The sequence below is a fragment of the Merops nubicus genome, unplaced genomic scaffold (genome assembly GCF_000691845.1).
Source record: "Merops nubicus isolate BGI_N331 unplaced genomic scaffold, ASM69184v1 scaffold2737, whole genome shotgun sequence".
Lineage (NCBI taxonomy): Eukaryota > Metazoa > Chordata > Aves > Coraciiformes > Meropidae > Merops > Merops nubicus.
Genome location: NW_008622129.1, coordinates 46,120 through 69,101, shown reverse-complemented (window position 1 = coordinate 69,101; position 22,982 = coordinate 46,120). Strand labels below are relative to the sequence as shown.

General features: G+C 37.5%; 1 protein-coding gene across 1 annotated transcript in view; it reads right to left on the bottom strand.

Annotated features, from left to right (window-relative positions):
* The window catches only part of THSD7A (thrombospondin, type I, domain containing 7A), a gene marked incomplete at its 5' end in the record, with an annotated part of 64,433 nt that overhangs the window by 8,669 nt on the left and 32,782 nt on the right, over nucleotides 1-22,982 (bottom strand). Inside the window, 7 exons of the mRNA XM_008944659.1 lie at nucleotides 1,611-1,728; nucleotides 9,871-9,986; nucleotides 10,442-10,583; nucleotides 11,444-11,597; nucleotides 13,408-13,541; nucleotides 14,188-14,193; nucleotides 17,178-17,356. Coding sequence (XP_008942907.1) covers nucleotides 1,611-1,728; nucleotides 9,871-9,986; nucleotides 10,442-10,583; nucleotides 11,444-11,597; nucleotides 13,408-13,541; nucleotides 14,188-14,193; nucleotides 17,178-17,356 — 849 coding nt within the window. The remainder of the gene's footprint in view (nucleotides 1-1,610; nucleotides 1,729-9,870; nucleotides 9,987-10,441; nucleotides 10,584-11,443; nucleotides 11,598-13,407; nucleotides 13,542-14,187; nucleotides 14,194-17,177; nucleotides 17,357-22,982) is intronic.

Sequence of the window (22,982 nt, the reverse complement as noted above, 5' to 3'; positions counted from 1 at the left end):
AATAAGGCATCAAATAGATTCACCTACATAGCACCTGATGGCCAAAACCTTTAATTCCATATTTCAGTCTGACGCTTTAGGAATTGAACACCCTAATTATCATAACTACAAATCTTTTGCTGAGAGTAAGCTACACAAGCCAGACAGCTGTGCTTACTGCAGCTAAGTAGGAAGACATTTTCCAAGTGGAGTGTCACAATTTTTGGATTCGCAGCTGTTCCAACTGAGTTGTCAAAGCAGAAAAAAAGATTTTCTTGAAAAGTACTTGAGAAAAAAAAAAGAGCCAAATTCTTAATATACAGAATTCTTCCTCAGCTTTATGGGTATTTGCATGGGTGCACAAAACTGGTTCAGCTTTGTAGTCACAGGGATTATTAGATGGCTATCACATATTGAAAAACAGTTACTTCCAACATCCTGCCTAACAGGAAAATTACAGCTTCAAGGCTTATAGGTGATGTTGCCATCATCTGTTAAAAACACTGAAAATTTGAAAGCTATTTTACATTACTATTTAAAATGAATTCTCTTACTTCTACAAATAAATTTTATACTTTGAAAGCACAGGGTTTTCAGATAGCGATCCACTTTCACATTTTGAAAAAGAATGGCAACAAGAATTGTCATCCAGAAAGATATCAGGCCAGTTGTTCAGGTTTTGTATCTAAACAGAACCTTGTAATGGAAACATATTTAATCTGGCAACGTATTTAAGCCTTCAGTAGAGCTGTTAATTCAATTCTCATTCTATAAGGGTTATTTTGAATATAGAAGTGTTAATTAATTGAATGTAGAAATCATGTTTTGAAAGAAGCTCAAAGACCTGAAACATTATTAGGTACTGCAGTATCAAATAATTGATTGCTATTATTTAAAAAATCCATGGGTCCTTCTATTGAGATCCTGACGTGGTCAGAGTTTTCAGATGTTTTTGCCTAGACCTTTTCCCTCTTGTGCACTCCCTAAGGAACATAAAAAGATGCAATATTCTTCTACTCTGAGCCCAGCACTGGAAATTGGATTTCATGCACTGCTAATCATCCAGTATCTGTGGTGACATATTCCAGACATGCCTGCAGAGTAAAGACTCTTCATAGATGGGCTTCTACCCTTCTCTTTCAGTCTGTATACCCTAGTTGCCTGGCACAATGGTGGTTTCAGATGGTTTCTGAGACATACCAGTGCAAATAAATAATAAGAATGCCTCCGTAACTAGAATGTGCCTTTGATATCCATTCTCTGGTACAGGGAGATTTTTTAAAAAACATAAGATAGTGGTTGGCAGCATTTTGCAAAAAAAAAAAATTAATGTTATCACAGAAAAAGTAACTTGTCCTCTTGCCCTTATTCGGTGTTAAAAGTATATAACTCTGCAGTGATTAAATTTGTTCTGGGCCAAGTTTTCATAATCTTCAATAAGTACAGCCTCACTGAAGTATATTATTTCCTTGAATAAGGCTGTTTTAGATCCCGATCACTTTCGCTAGCTAGTTACATTTTCTAGTTCTGTGAAAAGAGAAATTATTGCTTTTATTAAAGGGAAAAAGTTAAAAAAAAAAAAAAAAAAGCAAGCACTTCATCTTTGAAATATGCCAAAGGCACATACTGACCTGTAAGGCCACATGTTTGAGAGCACTCAGACCAAGGGGACCAGTCAGAGAGCTGACAGTTCACAGGACATTCCACCACACAGGATGTGTTCATTTGCCATGTCTTCTCTAAACCAAGCTAGAAGAAAATATTCAATTGTCAGCATGTAGCACACAGTCTCTGTCATTTATGCAGGGTGTGCTTACGGACAAAGTGAATCTGAGACAACTAAAGCTTTAAGCATGTATGAAGTCATTACTAAATAAAACATAAAGCAATTAGGACATTTAAAAATCTCACTTCAAGAGAAACCTAATAAATTAAAAGCTATAAATGGAAGGTTCCACCTCTACAGAATTACTTTATAAAACAGACAAAGGAAAAAGTAATTTGTGAAGTATCAATAAAGTATTTTGAAATACGAATATAAAAATACTGAATTATCAATCGGTATTAACAGCTGAATTCAAGGGATGCTAGGAGCCAGCTCCAAAGGAGGAGAATTAACATGCATTGGGTAGGCAGTTCATTTGTTGCAGAAGATGGTGTAGGTATTAAGATTTTACAGGAGCTCAAGAAGTTAACAGACGAGAAATCTGAAGTTTTTTGTAAAAAAAACCAGAAACCACATCAGGCAAAAGAACTGAAAACAGGTGGAGGTTGTGAGAGAAGTAGATGGAAACTCGCGTATGTGTGTTCTCCTCAGTCTTTATGTATCTGCTTACACTTCTTTCTTGGTTGTCTGTTAATGTGGTGTATAAGTTTATTATATATATTATGCTACCCATTGTACTGTATGCAAAATATTGACAAAAGTTATATTTGATCTAAAAAAAAGAAAAAAAAAGTTCTGCATGTTTTTCTGAAAATCTTTACAGAAAGCAGAATCCTCTAACAGTTCTAAAGCAAAAACTGCAAATGGTGGAGGAGTATGAGAGAAGCGAACACAGAAAATAGATATATTCCCAAAAATACATTCTGTACTGAGCTCTTCTCCAGGCAGGAGTCAGCCTAACACTAACAAATGATGGAATCCGCACAGGGAAGGAAGAATTTTATGGCCATTCTTGCAGATGACACAGTTGCTACATGGTCCTTTGGTCTGAACCTGTAAAACCATTTCTATGTTCTTATAAACTTCCATGCCCCACATTTTTCCCATCCAAGAAAAGACATATTCTCATGTGTGTTAATGAAAATATGATACAAGATGGAATACAGCTGATGGCAAGAATATTAACATGACAATAATAATCCCTGCAGCCTGCACAGCTTCAGCTGAGTTAAAAGGAGAGGCTGAGTATAGTGTCTATGATATAAAACATGAAAGAAAATCAGTCCTGCCAATATGAACATATCTGCAGCTTCCCAGCATAAAATATAGTCCTTTTCAGTGGCCCTCACCAGTGGACCTTGATCATCATTGAAGCCTCTCAGAATCCCAGATTGTGCATAACCTTTCAGTAGATAAAATCCCCACATAGTTTAAAAAAGAAGGGGGGAAAAGAAAAAAAGCAAACTAGACATTTCAAAACATATTAATCTTAACGATTGGAAAGGCTGATGACATAAAACCAGCAGTTGAGAGTTTAAAAAGGAAATAAAACCACTATTCCTACTAAATGCAAGCATAGAGCAATAATTAGGCACAACATTAACATGCCCTCCATAAATAAACTACCACAAGTACTGGAAATATCTCTCACTGATAGACTCACCAAATCTTAAATTTGCATCTGCATTACCATTTATTGAGATAAATGAGGTTTTAGACCGCTATTCTGTTTTATACATCACAGGATGAGTTCTTGGCTTTTATCTCTGGTATAGTATAACCTGAATTATCCAGCTATCACACACGGGCAACACCTGAAACCTTTGGATAATCTGGAATTTGGATAATTAGGAAACTAGAAAACCATCTTTGAAGTCTATATTTGGGTCAAATATTCTGAGTAAAGGTTTTAAAGCCTCCTGAATTGATTCCTGCCAATTACAGAAATATGACAGCCCTCTTTCAAGACTGGCCTTCTCAGATGGACTTTAGCATCTACAGAAAGAAAAACCTAAGAGAGATATTAAAGGTGAAGAGGAGAAAGCTGAAGGCCAGATTATCCACAGTCATCTGGCATCTGCCTGTCTTAGATGCTCACTGAAATGCTGCTAAAATAGATTTGTGGAACAATTTGCAGGCTGCAATTTGAGATTAATCACATTTTCTTTTCTCATCCATCTCCTTCATTGAGTTGACCTTGAAGAGTTTAGAAAACTGGGAAAGTGTTTGATAGGCTGCCTTATCTGAAAAAGCTGCTGTTGTGGATGACTTACGGTTTCTGATTCAAGAATGGAAAGTACTGGAGGTGTTACACTGAAAACAACCACTGAGCACCCTGTACTCCTGGTTGTATAAGCTAGGCGCAGTAGGCTGCCAGACCAGCATGCTTTATAAACCCTGTGATCCACAAAGTATCTGTATTTGTTTATAGCAATGTTTGGCAATGAAGATTAACCTCTGCTGGAGGTTAATCATGTAATCTGACAAGCAGACTATTTACCAATAAAACAGAGAAGGTTACTTTCTAATGCAGACAAAACTGATGGTTTCTAGGCTTTTCTGGTTTTTAACTGAAGGTAAAAGGAATAAATATAAGCCCATAAATATGAATATGACCAAGACCAGCTTGCTTTTGGTGACTGATTTTTAAATACTCAAAGAAAAGGCAAGCCAAGTTCTTGTGATGTGCTAATTTTGTAGAGTTAGAGACCAAGTAATCCAGTATTACTTCCTTGAGAGTTTGAAGGCAACTATGTTAACATAACGAGGACTTGGAAATAAGCTCTAGAAACTGATTTATCCTGGCAGTAATCAGGATGATGGGCTAGCTTCTTTAGCTGATTGACTGAAACAAGCACAAGATCATATGGACTCATTAGGAAAATAGAACACAAGGTTTTGGAAGAAATGTTAGTATTTAGCTATGCTGATTCTCATATCTGGAGATGGTGATAGCCAAAAGACACTGTGAAGTTTGGACTTTTTTATAAATGACTTTTATTAGTTTCTTGAACTACATATTATATAGAAACTCAGACATTGCAATCAGGCATCTTCATTTCTTAAGGATCAGGATAGGTTTAGCTATTCTGATCTCTCTTCTTTGTATATAACAATAAGAATAATAATTCTGTAAATGTATCTACACATAAATGAAATAAAACTTGTTTTATTCACACATCTAGTAAAATGTTTTGATAGCCATGGGGAAATCCATTAGCTAAGTCATGACAAAATATTTTCATCTTTCTTTTATCATAAATGTTTCTAACCACATGCACCTTATTTTGAATTTCAATTAATCATTCTGCACTGCTCTTATAATTCAAAAACAGAGGAAAAGAAAACAAAACACCCTGAAGTATTATCTATGATTAGATTAGTAAGAATTGCTTAGTAAGTATCACATTTTGATAATTTTTTGAATGCTCTCCTCTCATGACCTGAAAATTCACAGAGGTGGCTTTCACATCTTTAGAATGAGGAGTCTAGTAAGGTCTGAACAGCTTGGCTTTCTTGTTAATCAGGTTAACAGGTTTTACTCCACACAGTTATTAGATCAGCCTTTGACCGTGTTGTACCACTGCTTACACATCTGTAATTCAACAGTTTTTAACACTATGACTGGGGATTGGATCAGACCTTTCTACAGAAAGAGGTATCTCTAGATGGTCTAGCAAATAAAAAGGGCACATAAAACTGTATCACAATGACTGTTGTTAGAGCCAGGACTCCAGTGATGTCTGTTGACTATTTGTGGCAAGTAGCTTCTTTCTTGTTGCCCTAATTATTTTTTCTGAGTAATAAACTTTTATTTCTTAAATGCAGAAAAGCTCCAGAGTTTTTCTGCAATGATATTTCAGTGTAACATGTAATATGTGCTAAATGTTGCTAATGAATGGCTATTTTATATTGTGTCTTCATCTGAATCAATCAATATTGCTGTCTCTTATGAATAACCTGAAAATCTTTTTTTTTTTTTTAATGCATTAAGCCATAAGAGAATGCATTAATCCATCCTCCTCCTATTAACATCAGAGAAACTTGCTGATAAGTAGCCAGAGCCTGAGTTTTTTTTCACAGAAACACAGACTCAAAGAATGGTTTGGGTTGGAAGGGACCTTAAAGATCACGTAGTCCCAACCCTACTGACATAGGCGGTGACACCTTCCACTAGACCAGGTTATGCTAGGCCACATCCAATCTGGCCTTGAACACCTCCAGTGATGGAGCACCCACAGCTTCCTTGAGCAATCTATTCCAGTGTCTCACCACCCTCATACTAATGAATTTGTTCCTTACATTTAGTCTAAATCTATCCTCTTATAGTTTGAAACCATTTACCCCTCATCTTATCACTACAAGCCCTTGTAAAAACTGCTTTCTTGTAGGCCTCCTTCACATACAGGAAGGCCACAGTACAATCTTCATGGAACCTTCTTTCTCTTCTCATGTTTGAACAACCTCAATTCTCAGGCTGTCCTCACAGGAGAGATGTTTCAGCCTCCTGATCATCTTCACGGTCCTCCTATGGACCAAATCCAACAGGGCCATGTCCTTCTTGTGCTAGGGTCTCCAGAGCTGGACACAGTAGTCCAGGTGGGGTCTCATGAGAGTGGAGCAGAGAGGGAGAATCACCTTTCTTGACCTGCTGGCCATACTTCTGTTGATGCAGCCCAGGACACAGCTGGATTTTTGGGCTGCAACTCACATGTTGAGCTTTTCATCAACCAACATCCTCAAGTCTTTCTACTCATGACTACTCTCAATCCAGTCTCCTCCTGGCCTGTATTTATGCTTGGGATTGCCCTAACCCAGGCACAGGATTGTTGAGCTTTTCATCAACCAACATCCTCAAGTCTTTCTACTCATGACTACTCTCAATCCAGTCTCCTCCTGGCCTGTATTTATGCTTGGGATTGCCCTAACCCAGGCACAGGATCTTGCTCTTGGCCTTGTTGAACTTCATGAGCTGGGCATGAGCCCACCTCTCAAACTTCTCAAGGACCCTCTAGATGCCATCCCTACCTTCCAGCGTGTCAGCTGCACCACACAGCTTGGTGTTCTCCACAAACTTGCTGTGGATGCACTCAATCCCACTCCCCGTGTCACCAACAAAAATGTTAGGCAGCACTGGTCCCAGTACCCAACCCTGAGGAACACCACTTGTCACTGGTCTCTACTTGGACACTGGGACATTGACTGCAACCCTTTTGAGTGGGACATCTGCCAGTTCCACCTCTCTCCAATTTAGAAAACACAGTTGTCATTAGGGACAGCATTGAATGCTTTGCACAAGTCCAGGTAGATTACTTCAGTTGCTCTTTCCATGTCTTCTGACACTGTAACTCCACTGTAAATGGCCACCCAATTTATCAGGCATGAGATTTGCCCCTAGTGAAGCCATGTTGGTTGGCACCAGCCACCTTCTCATTTTCCATGTGCCTTAGAAGAGCCTTTGATACAGTCCACTCCATGATCTCACCAAACACAGAGGTGAGTCCGTCTGGCCTATAGTTGTCTGGGTCTTCCTTTTTTCCCCCCTTTCAAGATGGGGGTTGTGTTTCCCTTTTTCTGGTCAGTGGGGTCATTACTTTTCAAAGATGAAGATGAGTGGCTTAGCAACTTCATCCAGCAGTTCTCTCAGGACCTGCAGATGGATCTTGTTGAGTCCCATGGACTTGTACACCTTCAGGTTCTTTAGGTGGTCTCAAAAGTGATCTTCGCTTACAGTGGGCAGGTCTTCCTTCTCCCAATCCTTGCTTTTGCCTTCTGCAATTTGAGCAGTGTGGCTAAAGCCCTGGATGGTGAAGACTGAGGCAAAGAAGTCATTGAATACCTCAGCCTTCTCCATGTCCCTCACGACCAGGTTTTCTGTTTCCTTCGAGATCACTGAGAGACCTGTAGAAGTTTTTCTTCTTACCCTTGATGTCACTGGCCAGAGTCAATTCTACCTGTGCTTTAGCTTTCCTAATCTGGTCTCTGGCTGCTCAGACAACTTCTTTGTATTCCTCTCAGGCTACCTGTCCTTGTTCATACTCTCTGTAGACTCTCTTTTTGCATCTAAGTGTGTCCAGGAGCTCCTTGTTCTGTGCAGGCCTCTTGGCATTCTTGCCTGCCTTCCTCTTCTTCTTTTTTGGGACACTTTGCTCCTGGCCTTGAAGGAGGTGGTCTTTGAATATTGACTGGTTTCTTGGGCCCCACTGCCTTTCAGGGCTTTATCCCATGGTACTTTATCAAGCAGATCCCTGAAGACGTCAAAGTCTGCTCTCCTAAAGTCCAGGGTAGTGAGCTCGCTGTGCACCCTCCTTGTTGCCCTAAGGATCTTGAATTCTGCTATTTCATGGTCATTGCAGCTAAGGCTGCACTTCAGCTTCATGTTAGCCACCAGCCCCTCCTTGTTGGTGAGAACAAGGTCCAGCATAGCACCTTTTATTTTCCTGAGATGTAAACGATCAAATTATTAGATTTGATTATAAACCCAAGTGTGATGATTTAAGAATCCTGTTTTCCCTGGTGGGTGGAGCTCTGAAATCGAAAGGGAGGAGTACATGCTAGATTGGGCTATGCCCAGCTCTGCCCCCAGGGGCAGGCCAGAATGAGAAGAGGCAGAGACCTGTTCTATTTCCACTTCCCCCTTCCTGTCTTCGGGACTTCCAGCTGGACTCTATAAAAAGTGGAGCAGGAAGGATATCTCTGCTGGGACCTTCAGCCAGACACACGCTGTTTTCTTTCTGCTGGTGTTCCCTGTTCTGGCACGTGGCGGTGGCCATCTTGGGATTTGGTCCTGTTCTCTAAACTCATTCCCTGCCTTCATCCACACCTAAGAACTTTTCATCCAGCTTCAATCCACATCAATCCATGGGGATTCAGTACAAGGGATCTTCAACGCAGCGCCTTGTTTTGTATGTTTCAGAAATTTATCCCTCCTTACCTTGTTACCCCTGTAATCTTTTTACCCTGTTAATCCCTACCCTGCTTCCTTTCTGTTCCCTGTTAAATATTTATTTTTTAAGTAATTTCCAGTTGGTGCAAAGCCTCTATTACCCCTGCCTTCCTTTGTTTATCTCTTTACCTGGGAAAACTGAGGGATAGGGAGGGGGAACACAATCTCTGCTCCGTGGGGTCTGCCCTGAGCCCTCTAAACAGAGACACCCAAGCGATTTGCGTGAAGGATGAACTTGGGAAAAAAAAAAGTAGGATGTCACCCTTAGTTAAAACCTCCTACCTTTGCTAAGACCATATGGATTCAGAAATTCAGAATATCTGAGGGATTTGGAGAAGCCTAAGTAGGTGATATATGCTATGATAAAACTATAGTCCAAAGTACATAAGTTACCTGACTCTCTCCACTTTTCATGAGATTCTTTTCTATAGTCATGTCCTGAAGAGCTAGGAAGGTTCAACAGAAAACCTGCTTAACCAAAGCTGCTGTGGAGGGCACTCCACCTTAGCTCCTCATTGCAAGTGATTTTGTTTCTGATGTCAAGGTGGTGGAGGAGTGGCAGCTGAAACAAACCTAGTTACTTTCCATCAGTAACACATGTAGGATTGTCCTTAATATTGTGTTGTCTTCCCATTTTCCTTCCAGTTATTGCCTCCATGGAATTAAAAACATTAGGAGCAACACATAAAATGTCAGAAACCCAGTGCTGTCAAAGTTTAAGTTTGTATGAACATTTGTAAAATGGCTCTTTCAAAACTGGATGGCTCCTGCCTGCTAGCTAGTTCTCCATATATGCTCCTATTAATACTGCGTTCATGCTGTGCATTTTTTCAGACTAGCTTGGGTATCTTTTGCATTGCACAGCTGGATACAAGAAGTTAACATTCAGCCCAGCTGCAGAATGGCACATGAGAAATATTTTCCAACACATTGAGTAAATGATTGATACTGGCACCTGTCCAAAGCTCTGTGCAAAAATTGTATCAAATTAGAATAATGATTAGTGTTCTGATGAAGATTTATTATCTTTATTCTACTTTATTTATTACTGTTTCCTTCAGGACATAATAATTGGCATATCTTCACAGAGGCACTTTAAACTAACCAAAGGAAATTCTATAAAAATCACTGTTGATAGCACTTTTCATTTCAGAGGTAGTTAACAATCCAGAAATAGAGTTGCAGAACATCTGGTGAAGAGTTATATGCCATATAGCTCATTTGGCCCAGTATTAATTAGTACCATTGGAAGAGGGCTTGCTTACAGGTACCCACTTACCTCTTCACAGTACTTCAGGTCAACCGATTTGCCATCACTGCGAACACAATCAAGCATCCGTGTTTTGATACCATTACCACAGACAGCCTTATCACTGAGCTGACATGTGCTCCAGTCTGGAAATAATGAACTCATTAGCGCAGCAGACATTTTAGATAAAACTCATAATGACCCTGTCTCCCACCCAATTCTAATTCTGATAGCCTAACATAATCCTTACAGGAAACTTTTACACATGCCAAGACTCACAGAGTCCAGCTACTATACATTTTTGGAAACAATGACTTTTACCACAAATGATTAGTGCTATGATGCCTTCCTTAAAAGTTCATATTTGGTTTTGTCTGGATGGATTTTTGAGTAAATCACAAAATGATAAGGAGAAATAAATTTCCTGCAGTTAGAGCATCCATGCTTGAAAAGCCTCTGGTGACATTTTATCTGGATCAAACAGCTTGAATTGTTTTTCAGTACAAGCTCCACAGCTTACTTTGGATAAGAACAGAAAGGTGAAAAAATCTGTTCTGTAAGGTGAATAGAAGTAAGCCACAGTCCCAGGCACCATAAATACCTGTCACATTGTAGTCATAGTGGTAGCAGTTTTTGTTCAAAGTGCAGACTTCGGTCTCGGTAGCAGCAGGACAAGACTTTCCATCATCTGGTTGTCTCAGGGATTCAACTGATCTTTTGCGGACACTACTTCCATTGCATGGCTTGGCAGGGAAATTGGAAACAGCTTTAGTATTTCAGCTACCTGACACCTTTTTTTTCAACATTATAGCAATGGCTCAAGTAATCCCTTCACAAAACACAAATGTAAAATAACAGGTTCATACCACTGTGTAAGAGGAACTATTTCCTTATAATTCCAGAGAGAATTAGCCTGCTCTTTTACCTTGGTACCAGCCAAGGTAAAATACCCTCTAACTTTGTAACACCTTGGTACTTTCCTAACTATTTAATATTGTACCAGTTGGAACTATTTCACTCATAAACTGGATATTGGGACGCTCACTTTCCAAATGCTAGAATGTCATGCACCAGAGCCTCAATGCTCTGGTCAGAGGATTCTGGACTCAGAGGTCCTGAAACACTTTTTTATGTAGTTTGCAGGGGTTTTTTTAATATTTTTTTTTTGAAATTGCTGTCAGGGAGGGGAGAAGACGCCCAAAATTTTCTTTCTGTGCTCACTCTCGATCTACAAGTCTTGCTCATTACAGGATAAGTACACTTTTAGCACACTGACTGCATTGCTGTGAAGAAGCTCACAACTAGGCTCAAGACGGACTCACAAGCCTCTGCTAAAGATATGCCATGACATAGAACAGACCCTACTCTGAAGAATGACCACTGAGAACATTATATTTTGTGTTTTGGAATCGTTTCACTTAATGGAAAATACTGGCACACTTTGTTTGCAACCAAATATCAATGACTTTAAAGATGACAGTAAAGATAGATATTTACGTTTATCATCACTGCTCAATTCAGCATCTTTGAACAATACATCATGAATACATTTTTAAAGTATCCTGCTAAAACTAGAAATGTTACACTTCATTGTACTTCTTACCAAAGAGCATTGAGACCACAATCCCCATTCAGACATAACACAGTCCTCAGGACAAGGTAAAGTACATTTTCTAGCACCAAGTGGCATCTCTTCAGGATCACACAGATAGTCTTCTACAGTGTCAGAAGGACCATCCACAGTGTTTAACATACACCTGGAAAAAAGAACTGCACATAAACTGCATTTGCCATGGATTTTTGTACAGTAAATTGTAATTGTATTCCACTGTATTCTGAAGAATTTAAACATTTTGTCAGCACATAAAAATCATGAAATAATTGAAGTAATAGCACTAAGTATTCATCTACAAATATCCAAGAGAACCTGGAGTCAAAAATAATCCGCATCTTTACAGAAGACAGCCATATAAAGAAATGCACAGAATTTACACAGTTCTTATCAGTGATTTGATGAGAGCTCCTGAGCAAGTGATTTACTTAACATTAGCTTACCTCTAAGCCAGAGTAATGTGAATCTAGACCTCTAGACCTATGGTTTAGACATATTTTGTGCATGCTTCAACTGATTATTTTAAAACTATAACTATTAAAAATTTCAAAATTTTATATTCTTAGTATTAATTCCTAATTTACACAGTTGGTTTTTTTAATTACCATTATATTAAATTAGCATACGGAGGCCCAGTTAAGATGAGCAATACATATGCTTAGTTTTGTAGAGCTGAAGATGCCAGTCTTCATCTCACAGTACTTCCAATGCTGTAGCATCTACTGTTAATTTATCCCTTCCACCTGTCAGCAGAAAACCAACTAGCACATGACTAGAATCATTGTAATTAAGAAGCCGGCATCTGTTTTCCAAAATCACAAGAGTAAAATCTCATATTAATAGGAAGCCTTTCACACACAAAGAATAAATTTGTTTTCTTCCATTTGACCACATTAGTTGTTTTACAAGTATCTTACATTACCAGGGTAAACTAATTTTCTTTAAACACTCTCTGTTCTAACATAAACACAAGAAATACAACTTAAGCATATATGACCTTTGTGGAGTTATTACTTTAATGACATAATCTGGAAATAAATTAAGAGCTAAATGTTTTTGTCCCAAAGGACTGAAAACACTTTTTTTATCTTTGATGGTAGTGTTAAAGTCTATTTTTCAAGAAAAACACTGATGATTTTTCATCATGGAGGCTTTTTTTTTTTAAATTTAAGGGAATTTGTTTAGCTGCTATAGTGTGAGAACAGTTATGCATAGTCTTTCCAGCTTTGGTCAAGCAAAGATTAAGACTTTGACTTTCTTGAAGTAAATGGTTACACTGATGAAACAGTGCTATTGTGAGCAAAACTATCTAAATGTGCCATCTCTCATTTTGGACGTTCAAATAGAATTCACGTTATGCCTTATTATTCAGGTTTATAACCTCAAATTGTGTGTTGCTTTGCAGTTGACCATTAAAAAAAAAAAAACTTAAACAAAGCTCCAGCCAACCTGAACTCCGTGTACTGCTTTGCTTGCTATTGTACCATACCATGTGAGACTAATTTTAATTAACCTTTTATTAGAGCTCTAGGACAATGAGCAAGAAAACAAGATGATCAGTTCAATAAACAACAGAAGATTTCTGGATTTTTCTATTTCATTTTATTAACTTTTGACACTTTTTCCAGTAATAAGTGTAACTATTATTCCCAAGTGCATATGAACTTTAAGGCTTTTTTAAAAATCATAGTTGATTTTAAAAAGAGGACTTCTACATCTTCTGGAAAAGCACTAAAATTATTTGTTGCACTGTTTGTAGTAGCATAAGTACTATATATAGACAGAGCCATATTGCACTCACTGAAGCTCCTCTGAATTACGTCAGCCAGGGTTTGGGTCCAGTATAGTATGGCTGGACTTAACACTATGCATTATACAGAATTACATCAAATTAAATACAACCACAACTGAATGTCAAGGCTTTCTGAAGTAAAGGAGGAGCAATATTGTTTTACCTGACTTTCCTTGTTTGAACACCTTCTCCACAGTTCTCTTTTAAGTCCACATTGGTTACTTTGCAGACACTCCAGGGTTCAGTAACCCATACATACTGGTTGCAATCACTGTGGCAGGGGACTACCTCATATACCTAGAAGGCACATCGAGTGTCAGTTTTGTTGCACACATGTATGCAACAGTGATTATGGAAAAAAAAAAGGTTGCACGCTCTTTTTGGTAAGAATAGCAAATGTAAACTTGCTGATTTACAGGCTGTAGTAATAATACAGATAAAATACTTGATAGAAGACTACAGAAAAAAACCCAAAAAGTTAGAAGCTAAGATATCTAACAACGGATTCTCAAGTTTTCTCTGCCACTAAGCCCACCTCATGAGTATACTTTCAGAAAAGCACTGCTAAAACTCTGCTAAGATTTGACTTCTGTCTTTCATGTCTGTCCTCAACTATTCCATCCCACTGTTATGAGTTGTGGGGTTTTTGTATTTCTAAAGAGAAGTGAGCTTGAGGTAAATTATACCAATATAATTGATAAGCATTTTGAAAAGATTCACTTTATTTGTCATTGTGTGATACTTAAAATCACTGTACTGTATTTGTGTACCAGCATTGGTATTATGTTTAGATGTGAATACAAATTTTAAGTAGTATCTCTAATTTATACAGTGTTCCATATATTTTCTGAAACATACATTACACAAAGACAGACAACATAAACATTGCATCACAATCAGGAAGCACATGTTAAGATTATCTCTCTATTTTAAAAACTCTTACCTGCGCCTGAGGAAAGTATTTTCATGAACCCAAAAGAAAAAAAAAAATCAGAAAAAAAAAGGAACAAAGGAAAAAGAAAGAATTATTAGAGTGTGGCAAAGGAACTTAAATGGCATTCATTTGAAATTACATACAATATTCTATGACATCTGCCAAACAAAAGACATCCAGTTTTTCCTCTTGGATCTTCCTTATTGTCAAGAGGCATTTTTGCAAGAAGTTTTCCCTTGGAAGAAAATAAAACTTTATAAATCACAACTGGTGGGAAGAAATGGTAAATTAAGTAGTCTATTTCCTACTCCCTAACACATGATAAAACTATTTTCAGTTTTTACCAGTAATGAGCATCACACAGTAGGGAATCCAGTTCCCCTAAGATGAGAGAAAACCTTCAGTGGTTTTGGAGAATACTGGACTTCTCCATTAATCAAATTTTTTCTGACAGTATTAAGTGCAACAGATTTAGGAGAATAAAAGGAACTGGCAGTTCTCATCCTTCCAAAGTTGCTAAGTCCTTCATTAAGTATCTTAATTATGTACAGATTACTTAAAGCTCCTTGCCTCAAAATTTTTATACCAGCTAACTTCAAATATCATTCTGTGTATCAAGTCAGCACAACTAATAGTTCTAGACAGTCTAAGACACTGTATTTAACAAGCCCTTGATTTCTTTTCAGCAGCACTGCTTGGGTAGAAAAAGATGGCTGATGGCTTGATAGCTTATCAGTTTACCTGCAACAAAACATCACCAGTCACCAAAAAAAAAAAAACCCCAAAACAATGCATTGAGCAACGAAGGTTTAGACAGTCCGATGTGCACCTGATCAGGTCATGCACAAGAAGATCAGCACAGCCAGCGTGTTTGGGTATTTGGGCCTTCTTTCAAGGCTTCTACAGAAGCATTGATTCAGGCATAAAGATGCATAGCCTAAATGCATGTTAAGGGAGGTACTGGACTCAATGCATAATCACATCAGAAGTGGCACTTTTGTTTATTCTTGTCCAGGATTTCCAAAATGTGAATAGGGAAGCCTTAATTTAGGGAACTGTCTTCTATGTCTCACCCTGGCTGGCAAAAACACTGCATATTCAACAGCCTTTAAAGTAAAATAAAAACTGGATATTTTGCTAGAAAGCCAGAACTCTGTACTGCATTGATAAATTTAGCAGTGTTCTGGCCCTACCAGACTTTTGTTAGTATGACTGCAGGCCATGGCTGTTGAGTGGTGTAAGTAAGCACTGCATACCCACCTGCTGGGTAAGGGTGCAAATAATGTCTGGAGCCAATGAAGAGAGGGATGTCCTTATTTCCTCTAACAGTCTCAGGTTAGCCTCTTTGTGTGAAAACCTCTGAAGGCCATGGACATGACTTTGTAATAAACCTGAGTCTATTATTACTGTAATTATGAAGACTTTTAGTCTAGTCAAGTGAGTACTGAGCAAGCTTCATTCAGATGGATTGTGATTTGGAAATCACCCTGGCATGCATGTTTCTGAATTGACAATGAATATATTTAAAATTGAAAGACACAGCCTCTATATTCTTCAACATTCCTATCTTATCTGTAGAGCTCCCTTCTCATGGAAGTACTATATTTCAATTTTATTTTTACAATAGTTACATTTTGAATCATCTATTATTATTTGACAAGTACCATGCAACATTGCAACAAATCAAATTCTAGTCCAAGTACCAGCAGAGGGCAATAGTATTGCATACAAATGCCTCTAGCAGGCCTCTAGCAAAATCACCTTCGATACAGAAAGATACAAGCTCATTATGTACAACATGCATATTAAAGAAGGAAAAAGACTTCTGCATAGACTATAACTTGCTCTTATTTAAAGACATTTCTCCTAATTTAAAGCATACTTACATGTTGACCAAAATCCAGCAACCTTCCTTCTAGTCTGTATTTTGTTAAAGTAGATCACAAACTTAGTTTATTAGCTGCAGTTTAACACTTATTATTTCCTAAATTAGAACTAATTTCCCTAAAGTAGTAAATTAGATCAACAAACCATTTCACTCCACGCTAGCAAAATGTCAATAGGATAATACTAAGCATACACATTTTTATTCAAATGTAAATTGACAGCACATTTTTTTTTAGTCCTTGAATATTTACAAAGATTATGTGGTTCTTTAACGTACCTCTGCAGACTAAATTAAATTCAAGAGTAACATGAATATAAATAAACTCTGAAGAGCAGAAGTTAATTGTCAAGGAAGCTTTGTGTTTCTTAAACTCTCCAAGCAAAGGGGAGCAAACAAGCTTGAGGGGTTTGACTAGCACAAATATTAAACTTGGTCCCGAGACTCAAAGCTCACTACTGGCCAAAGCACTCCCAGTGTGCTCTTAAATCATATTTTCTGAATTAATTTCATTTGAAGAGGATCCAAAAGGTACAGTCAGACTGCTCTGTACTGGAAAATCAAGTGCATTTAGTGGGACAACCGGGAGACTGACTTCAGAAATGCATTACTGAGTGGAACTGCAGTGACAGGGCAAGTGTACCTGGCAGATCAAGCTCCAGCTTGACTAAAACCCACTAAAGGGCACTGGGATGGTACTGTCTGAGAAGTTTTAAGTTGCTTTCTAATTGAAGATGGTTGGGAACTGACACTAAGACTCTTACCAGTTTGAGCATTTGCAATGAGACTCTTTTACCCACTTTAAGAGAAGATCTTCAGAAATGTAGTCTTCAAAATCTGAATATAAGAATGTTTTATTGTCTCAAATCTGCATTTCGGATAATGTGCTAAATTCTAGCAGGTTGTCACAAACCGTTCAGCACACAAATGCAGTGGTAATGAAGGCTGATCCTTTGCTGGCTGAGGAAATCGAAGCCAACACATGCTCATCTTTCTACCTACATTATCCCCTTATGTTGTACAGTTTTTCTATATCATGAAATAATACAGTTAAAAAGGGTTATCTGAAGTTTGGAAAAAGCTATATCATTAATGTAAATAGAAATCTAATTACCTGATTAACATGATCCAGCTTTGGACAGGGTCTTCCACCATTGTAGGGCTTTTCACGGAGCCATTTAGACCGAACCTTTACCCCACTGCCACAGGATTTGCTACAGCGAGACCAGCTGGACCACTCACTGAGCTTGCAGTCTGAGGGACATGGAATAATACAGGCTTCCTCAATATAACCTGCAAGAAAGGAGAAGAAAGTGAAATCTCTTCAGCATGTCACTCTGCCACTTCTCCCTGAAGCCCTCATCTACTTCATTTAGGCTGTCTGAAGTTTGACTTGACAGGACTGTGTGAATAGAGAGATTTCTTCATCATTAGGGCTAAATTAAATTCTGCAGAAAAATGACATGTATAGCTGGAGATGGTGTTAGAATAGCAGCTGAGCATTCTCACTGCTCTCTGATTAGGATTCACACTCACCAGATTGCAGCATTCAAACTTTCTGACAGAGTACAACTGACACTAACCATCTCCTGGTTGCACTGTAAAAATACCTTTTTTAAGAAAAATAGATTTAATGAAAAGCTCCTCCATAACTGCATCAAGTAATTCAATTGCAGTTATACATCAAATATCCAAGTGAATCAAAAGATATGCACCTTACCAACCTGAAGCGAGGGAAATTAACACTTTGTGACCTTTCTAAGACTAGAAAGAGAGAGTGGTCTGCCACACTAATTATCTGCTGATTAACAACCATCTGCCTCCAGTAGCACACGGAATAATTTCACTGAATGGAAAAGCAGATGTTTGGTTTGGCTAAGTCATGAGTCCTGAGAGCCTGGAAAAAACTACGACATGGTCTGCAGGGAGTAACATGAGGCCTCAATTCACTGAAAAAGTGAAAATATCTTTCTTTCAAAAGCAACATATGCCATAGCTCTACAATATGTATTTGATGTCATTGATGCCAATATTTACAGCAGAAGCTATAAAACCTTCAAATAAAAAGCTGACCTTTACTGCATTTTTAATACAACTATACCCTAAACCTTCAGGAACTTTTCTCTCCTCTTTCCTGTGTCAGATTTGCAACTTACTTACTGTTGGCAAATATTCACTTTAAAGACTAAAGAAATCTTGGTGCATTTAAAAGTGATTTAAAATATTTGATGACTACAGTTGCAAAACTAGCACATATCTGGGTAAGATCTTTCTCAAATTATTGGCACAGTTTTCTAGGCATGATTTCAAATGTTTCTCTTTATTTTTTTTTTTAATTTGAAAATAATCACTGTCATTTTCATCAGAGCTGGGGTTAGCTGGGGCTTCAGATTCTGAAATGTTGCCTTTAGTTTCAATATAACTTCTAAGTTGTTTGTTTCTGGAGAAACATTTCTACTATAACACAATTATGTCATTTAGCATTTGTTAAATTTTTGCCTCGGTAACTAATGTCTGGAAAAAACAACTTCAAGTTGCTTGAAATATATTGTACATTCTTAAGTAGTTAACTTTAACCTGTACAGGCTGCTTCAGGCAGACTTTATTTTAAGGACATCCGAGCTATTTTAAATTTGTCTTAATTAATCTCAAAGAGAACTGCCCCAGTCATAGATAAAGATCTTCTCCAGGATATCATGATATTTTGGGACTTGGGTAACTATATTATGGGACTATTTCATAGCCTACTAAAAGGAGTTTGTGTGGACATGCTAAACTACAAGTGACTGACAAATTAGAAACTATTTTGCTTTATTTCTCTTCAGCTCATGCAAATGAGGACAATAGCAATTTTTTTTTTTTTTGAAATATTGAGAATATTAGCCAAAAGGTTTAAACAAGATTTTTAGAATCTTGTAGACATGGCATCAAACACATTATAGTAGATGCAAGTCCCAAGTAACATTTTAATTACATTGCGTGATAGTTCAAGTGAATCCATACAAAAAAATCAAACCATACTACTACAGCAGCTTTTTTTCACACTACTTGTGGAATATCTGCATGGAAGTCAGCCACTAAACCTGCTTTAGCATAGAAAGCAACAAAGCCAGAACAGCATCATATTACAGGTATAGTGTGTTAGTAAGAGTTGTAACATGGAAAAACTGCAAGCTTGTTTATATGTATTTCAGAGAGGGTGCAGTGAGCCAGATGAAATGAAAAAATACTGAACTGCAATGTTATACTGGGTCACTAATCTTACAATCTGCATGGAATAGCCTCTTCTCATCCCTAGGATATCTGACCTACGATGCTTTTCTCTCCCCTCTTACTTGCTCAGAAAAGCCAGCTCAAACTCCACATGTGTAAATTAATCAGCAGAACAAGAAGTATGGAACATGAAGAGAACAAGAATGGAGTTAATCACTGAAGGCATAAAAAAATGTTCCACAAGGTAGGAAGGGTTTGTGCTGCTGGAAATGTGTAACTTTTCTGGATAGTGGAGAGAAAAAAACCTTATTATTAGGCAAGATAAGCATAAAAAACTCCTAAGCACTGGTACAGTAGGAATGATGGCTAAAAAACAGGTCAAGGACAAACAGAATAAAGGGATCAAGAAAGGAGATTCACAGCTTTCCTGCTTTCTCCAAACAGAAGGAAAAGAAAATAAATGACTGAATTACTCCACATGGCAAATAGTAAGAAGTCAAAAACAACAGAGGAGACACAAACAAAAGAGATACTGAGGGTGAATAGAGGGAGAGAGAGAGAAGACGAAAATAAATGGCTTGTAACATGGAGTCAAGAGAATTGTAAAGACATACTGCATAGAGACACAAAGCAAAGAAAGAGGAGAAAAGAAACAAACATCCTACCAGAAGCAATATCTTGGTGAAACACAAACAGAATGCAATGCCCTGAAGAGTGTACTCTGGTAGTTCCTGAGCAGACAGTGAAATGTAATGAACAATGTTCCCACAAATTAAAATAGAGGACATAGGAAAGAAATAAAAAGACTGTGGCCTTTGGTTTGTATTCGCTGGGTAATTACTGTGTGGAATGAAAATTACTCCGTTATATCTGACCTCAAGAAGTTTTTGACATATTCATCTTGATACCTTCTTTTAATCTTGGGTGCCTCGCTATTTTACTCCACAGACTCTTTAGCATTTAGCTGTGCCACAAGACTCCTTTGGAACCCAGTCAGAAGCAAACTTCAAATTGCTTGCAGATTTTTTTCTCTACCCCCCCCCAAAAAAATGACCAAATTAAAAAAAAAAAAATAAAATTACGTGTTGCAAATCAAATGTTTCACTTAATTTACTAGTCATCTAATGGCACTTTGAGAAAAAGCTTCTGTAAAGCATGTCAGCACTTCACATGTCTTTCTGTGTGCATAATATCAACATATCTTTTAGGGTGATTAATGACAATAATCTCCAGAAGTTTATTCTTTTTTTTTTTTTTTTTTTTCCTTTTCTTGTTAAATTTCAGGTGCTTGTACTTGTGAACTTTGTTCATGCTGTAAAAATTTTAGCAAGTGAGAAGAAATTATATTGTGGTATAGAAAAAATGCACAGAAAACAAAGAAACACAGAAACCAGAAATACTACATACAAATGGGACTGGTGATGCAGCTACATAGTATTCTGACATGCAAAAGAAATAAATGAGTCATTTTTCAATTTTCAGTGTTGTTTCCACTCAGATCTAATCTTCCTTGAAAGGGTGCTCCTTGTGTTAGACAATGTAAAATCTTATTAAAGAAACAGTTCTCTAATGTGTGGTTGTGTGGTTTCCTGTGTGGTGGAGTATCACACAATTACCTCACACAGAGAGGTTGTATAATATAATGGCAGAAAATGTCATACTAGATCCTTGAGGTTTAAAAAAGCCCAAGAAATTACCCAAGTAGAAATATATTAGATGCAGAGAGAAGGAAAGAATAAGAGCAGTGAAGCGACTATGAAGAACAGCTGAAGAAAAGAGTGTGAAGTTGAGTGAGACTAAGAAGACCAACACCATAAAGGTTGAAGGTATGTTCTCTGGACATCAACAGTTCATGCTTTGCCTGCTCTTTCTCCTCCTGACTAAAGACTTACACTGCATGTTTCCTGCAGCTTTTCCTTTTCCCCATCACATGTGAGGGATGTTGCAGAGATGAGACCTTGGGATACTGTGGTACAGAGCATTGAGCCTGCATGGTCAGGAAGGATATTGGAGAGAGATGTCCATCTCTTAAGGCCTATTCCTTTTCCCAGTGCAATACATTCTCAATTATTTCAGCGCCTACCAGCTGGACTTCACAATGCAGTGAAATGAACAGTTATCTACTATGAGCAAGAACATGGCTACCGAAAAATAAATTAACTTTGTCTAATGACAAAGCAGGCTAAATAGGTGGATATAAGTATTTTCCCCACAAACTGAATCTGAAAGGTGTAAGAACAGGCTCACTACTTGAGTTAAAGGGTGCAGCCATAAAGCACATCTTAGAACGTGTATACATGAACTCTTTTGCCCTTAGGGCTGATGGGGTAATTTACTAATTGACATACATAACTAAAATGTCATGCTATGCTTCAAAGAAAAAACCTACAATGTTAGAACTGTTTATGTTCTTTAACACAGATCTTTTTGTTTTCAAGGAAAGATAAAGTTCTTGAATCTCATCTTTCAGGACAAAGAAATATATAATTATTTGTATTTCACTTCTAATAGAATACACATATTTCTTGAGACTTTCTATTTCTGACTAATCATGAAATGACAGATTTCACTTCATGAGACTTTTTTTTTTCTTTTTCTTTTTCTTTTTTTATTTCCTCAGGATTACCCTTCAAAGCCCCAAAACCTGAGAGTTAATGATTGACTATCCTCTGCATCACATCATCAGTTCTGTCTCTGGTGAACTAAATACACATCTTTGAGGTGATGGATGACTACTTTATTACTGATATCCTCTTGAGAGGACAGATATGGTGGCAACACAATGCAGAGGCCTAAATTAGTGTTTCTGATGTAGGGTGATAGGTAGCATATTCCTAGAGAACACACAACAGGACAAATACGGTATCTTGTATATGTTTTAAAAATCTTAGAAAAGATAGAAGCTATGAAACAGCAAGGTATCCTAACAACAATCTCCTGTAGGAAACATATTTATTTTAGAATAAATACCTGACAATCAAATTTCAACACTTTCTCTCTGTTACTATTGTTGGTAAATTTGAATTTCTTCAAGTTAGAATACTGAAAGTGGAAAAAAAAAATTATTGAAAAATACTAATAAAAGTGGATACAGCAAGTTCTAACAGACATCTTAGACCCGGTAGACTGTTACAACACATGAGATTTTGCTGTCACACACATAAGCAATTAAATGCAAAATCCTTGATTCACATTGATACTCCTAGCAGCTGTTGTAAAAGTATTCACTGATATGCAGATATTCCTCTTTAATCCTCTGCATAAGCCTTGTAGCCATGGATGGCTTTGTAGAGTCAGCACAAATCAATGCATCTCATTTAATTAATGCTAAAGGGGGAAATAATCTCACACTAATAAGGCAGCAGACAAACCATCCTGGACTTGTTGTCTGTGCCTAAGGTCTTAAGAGTAAACTGACATGAATTAAGAAGGGTAACACGACCTATATAAAAATGTTTCATCTGTCCGCCATGCTACTAGGTTTGCATTCACTATAGGCACACAAACACAACCACAGCTAAGCTTATGTGGGTCATAATTCACAATAGATCTATGACAGAGGAAAAGTAAATATTGAAGAGGTAACAGTGTAGTCCATAAGCATGATAGTGGACTTCTTGTGATTTTTTTTGTCACAAGAATTCCATGGTACAGTTTAAAAGGATCATTAAGAGATTTTTTTTCAATTTTTTTTTTTTTTTTCACA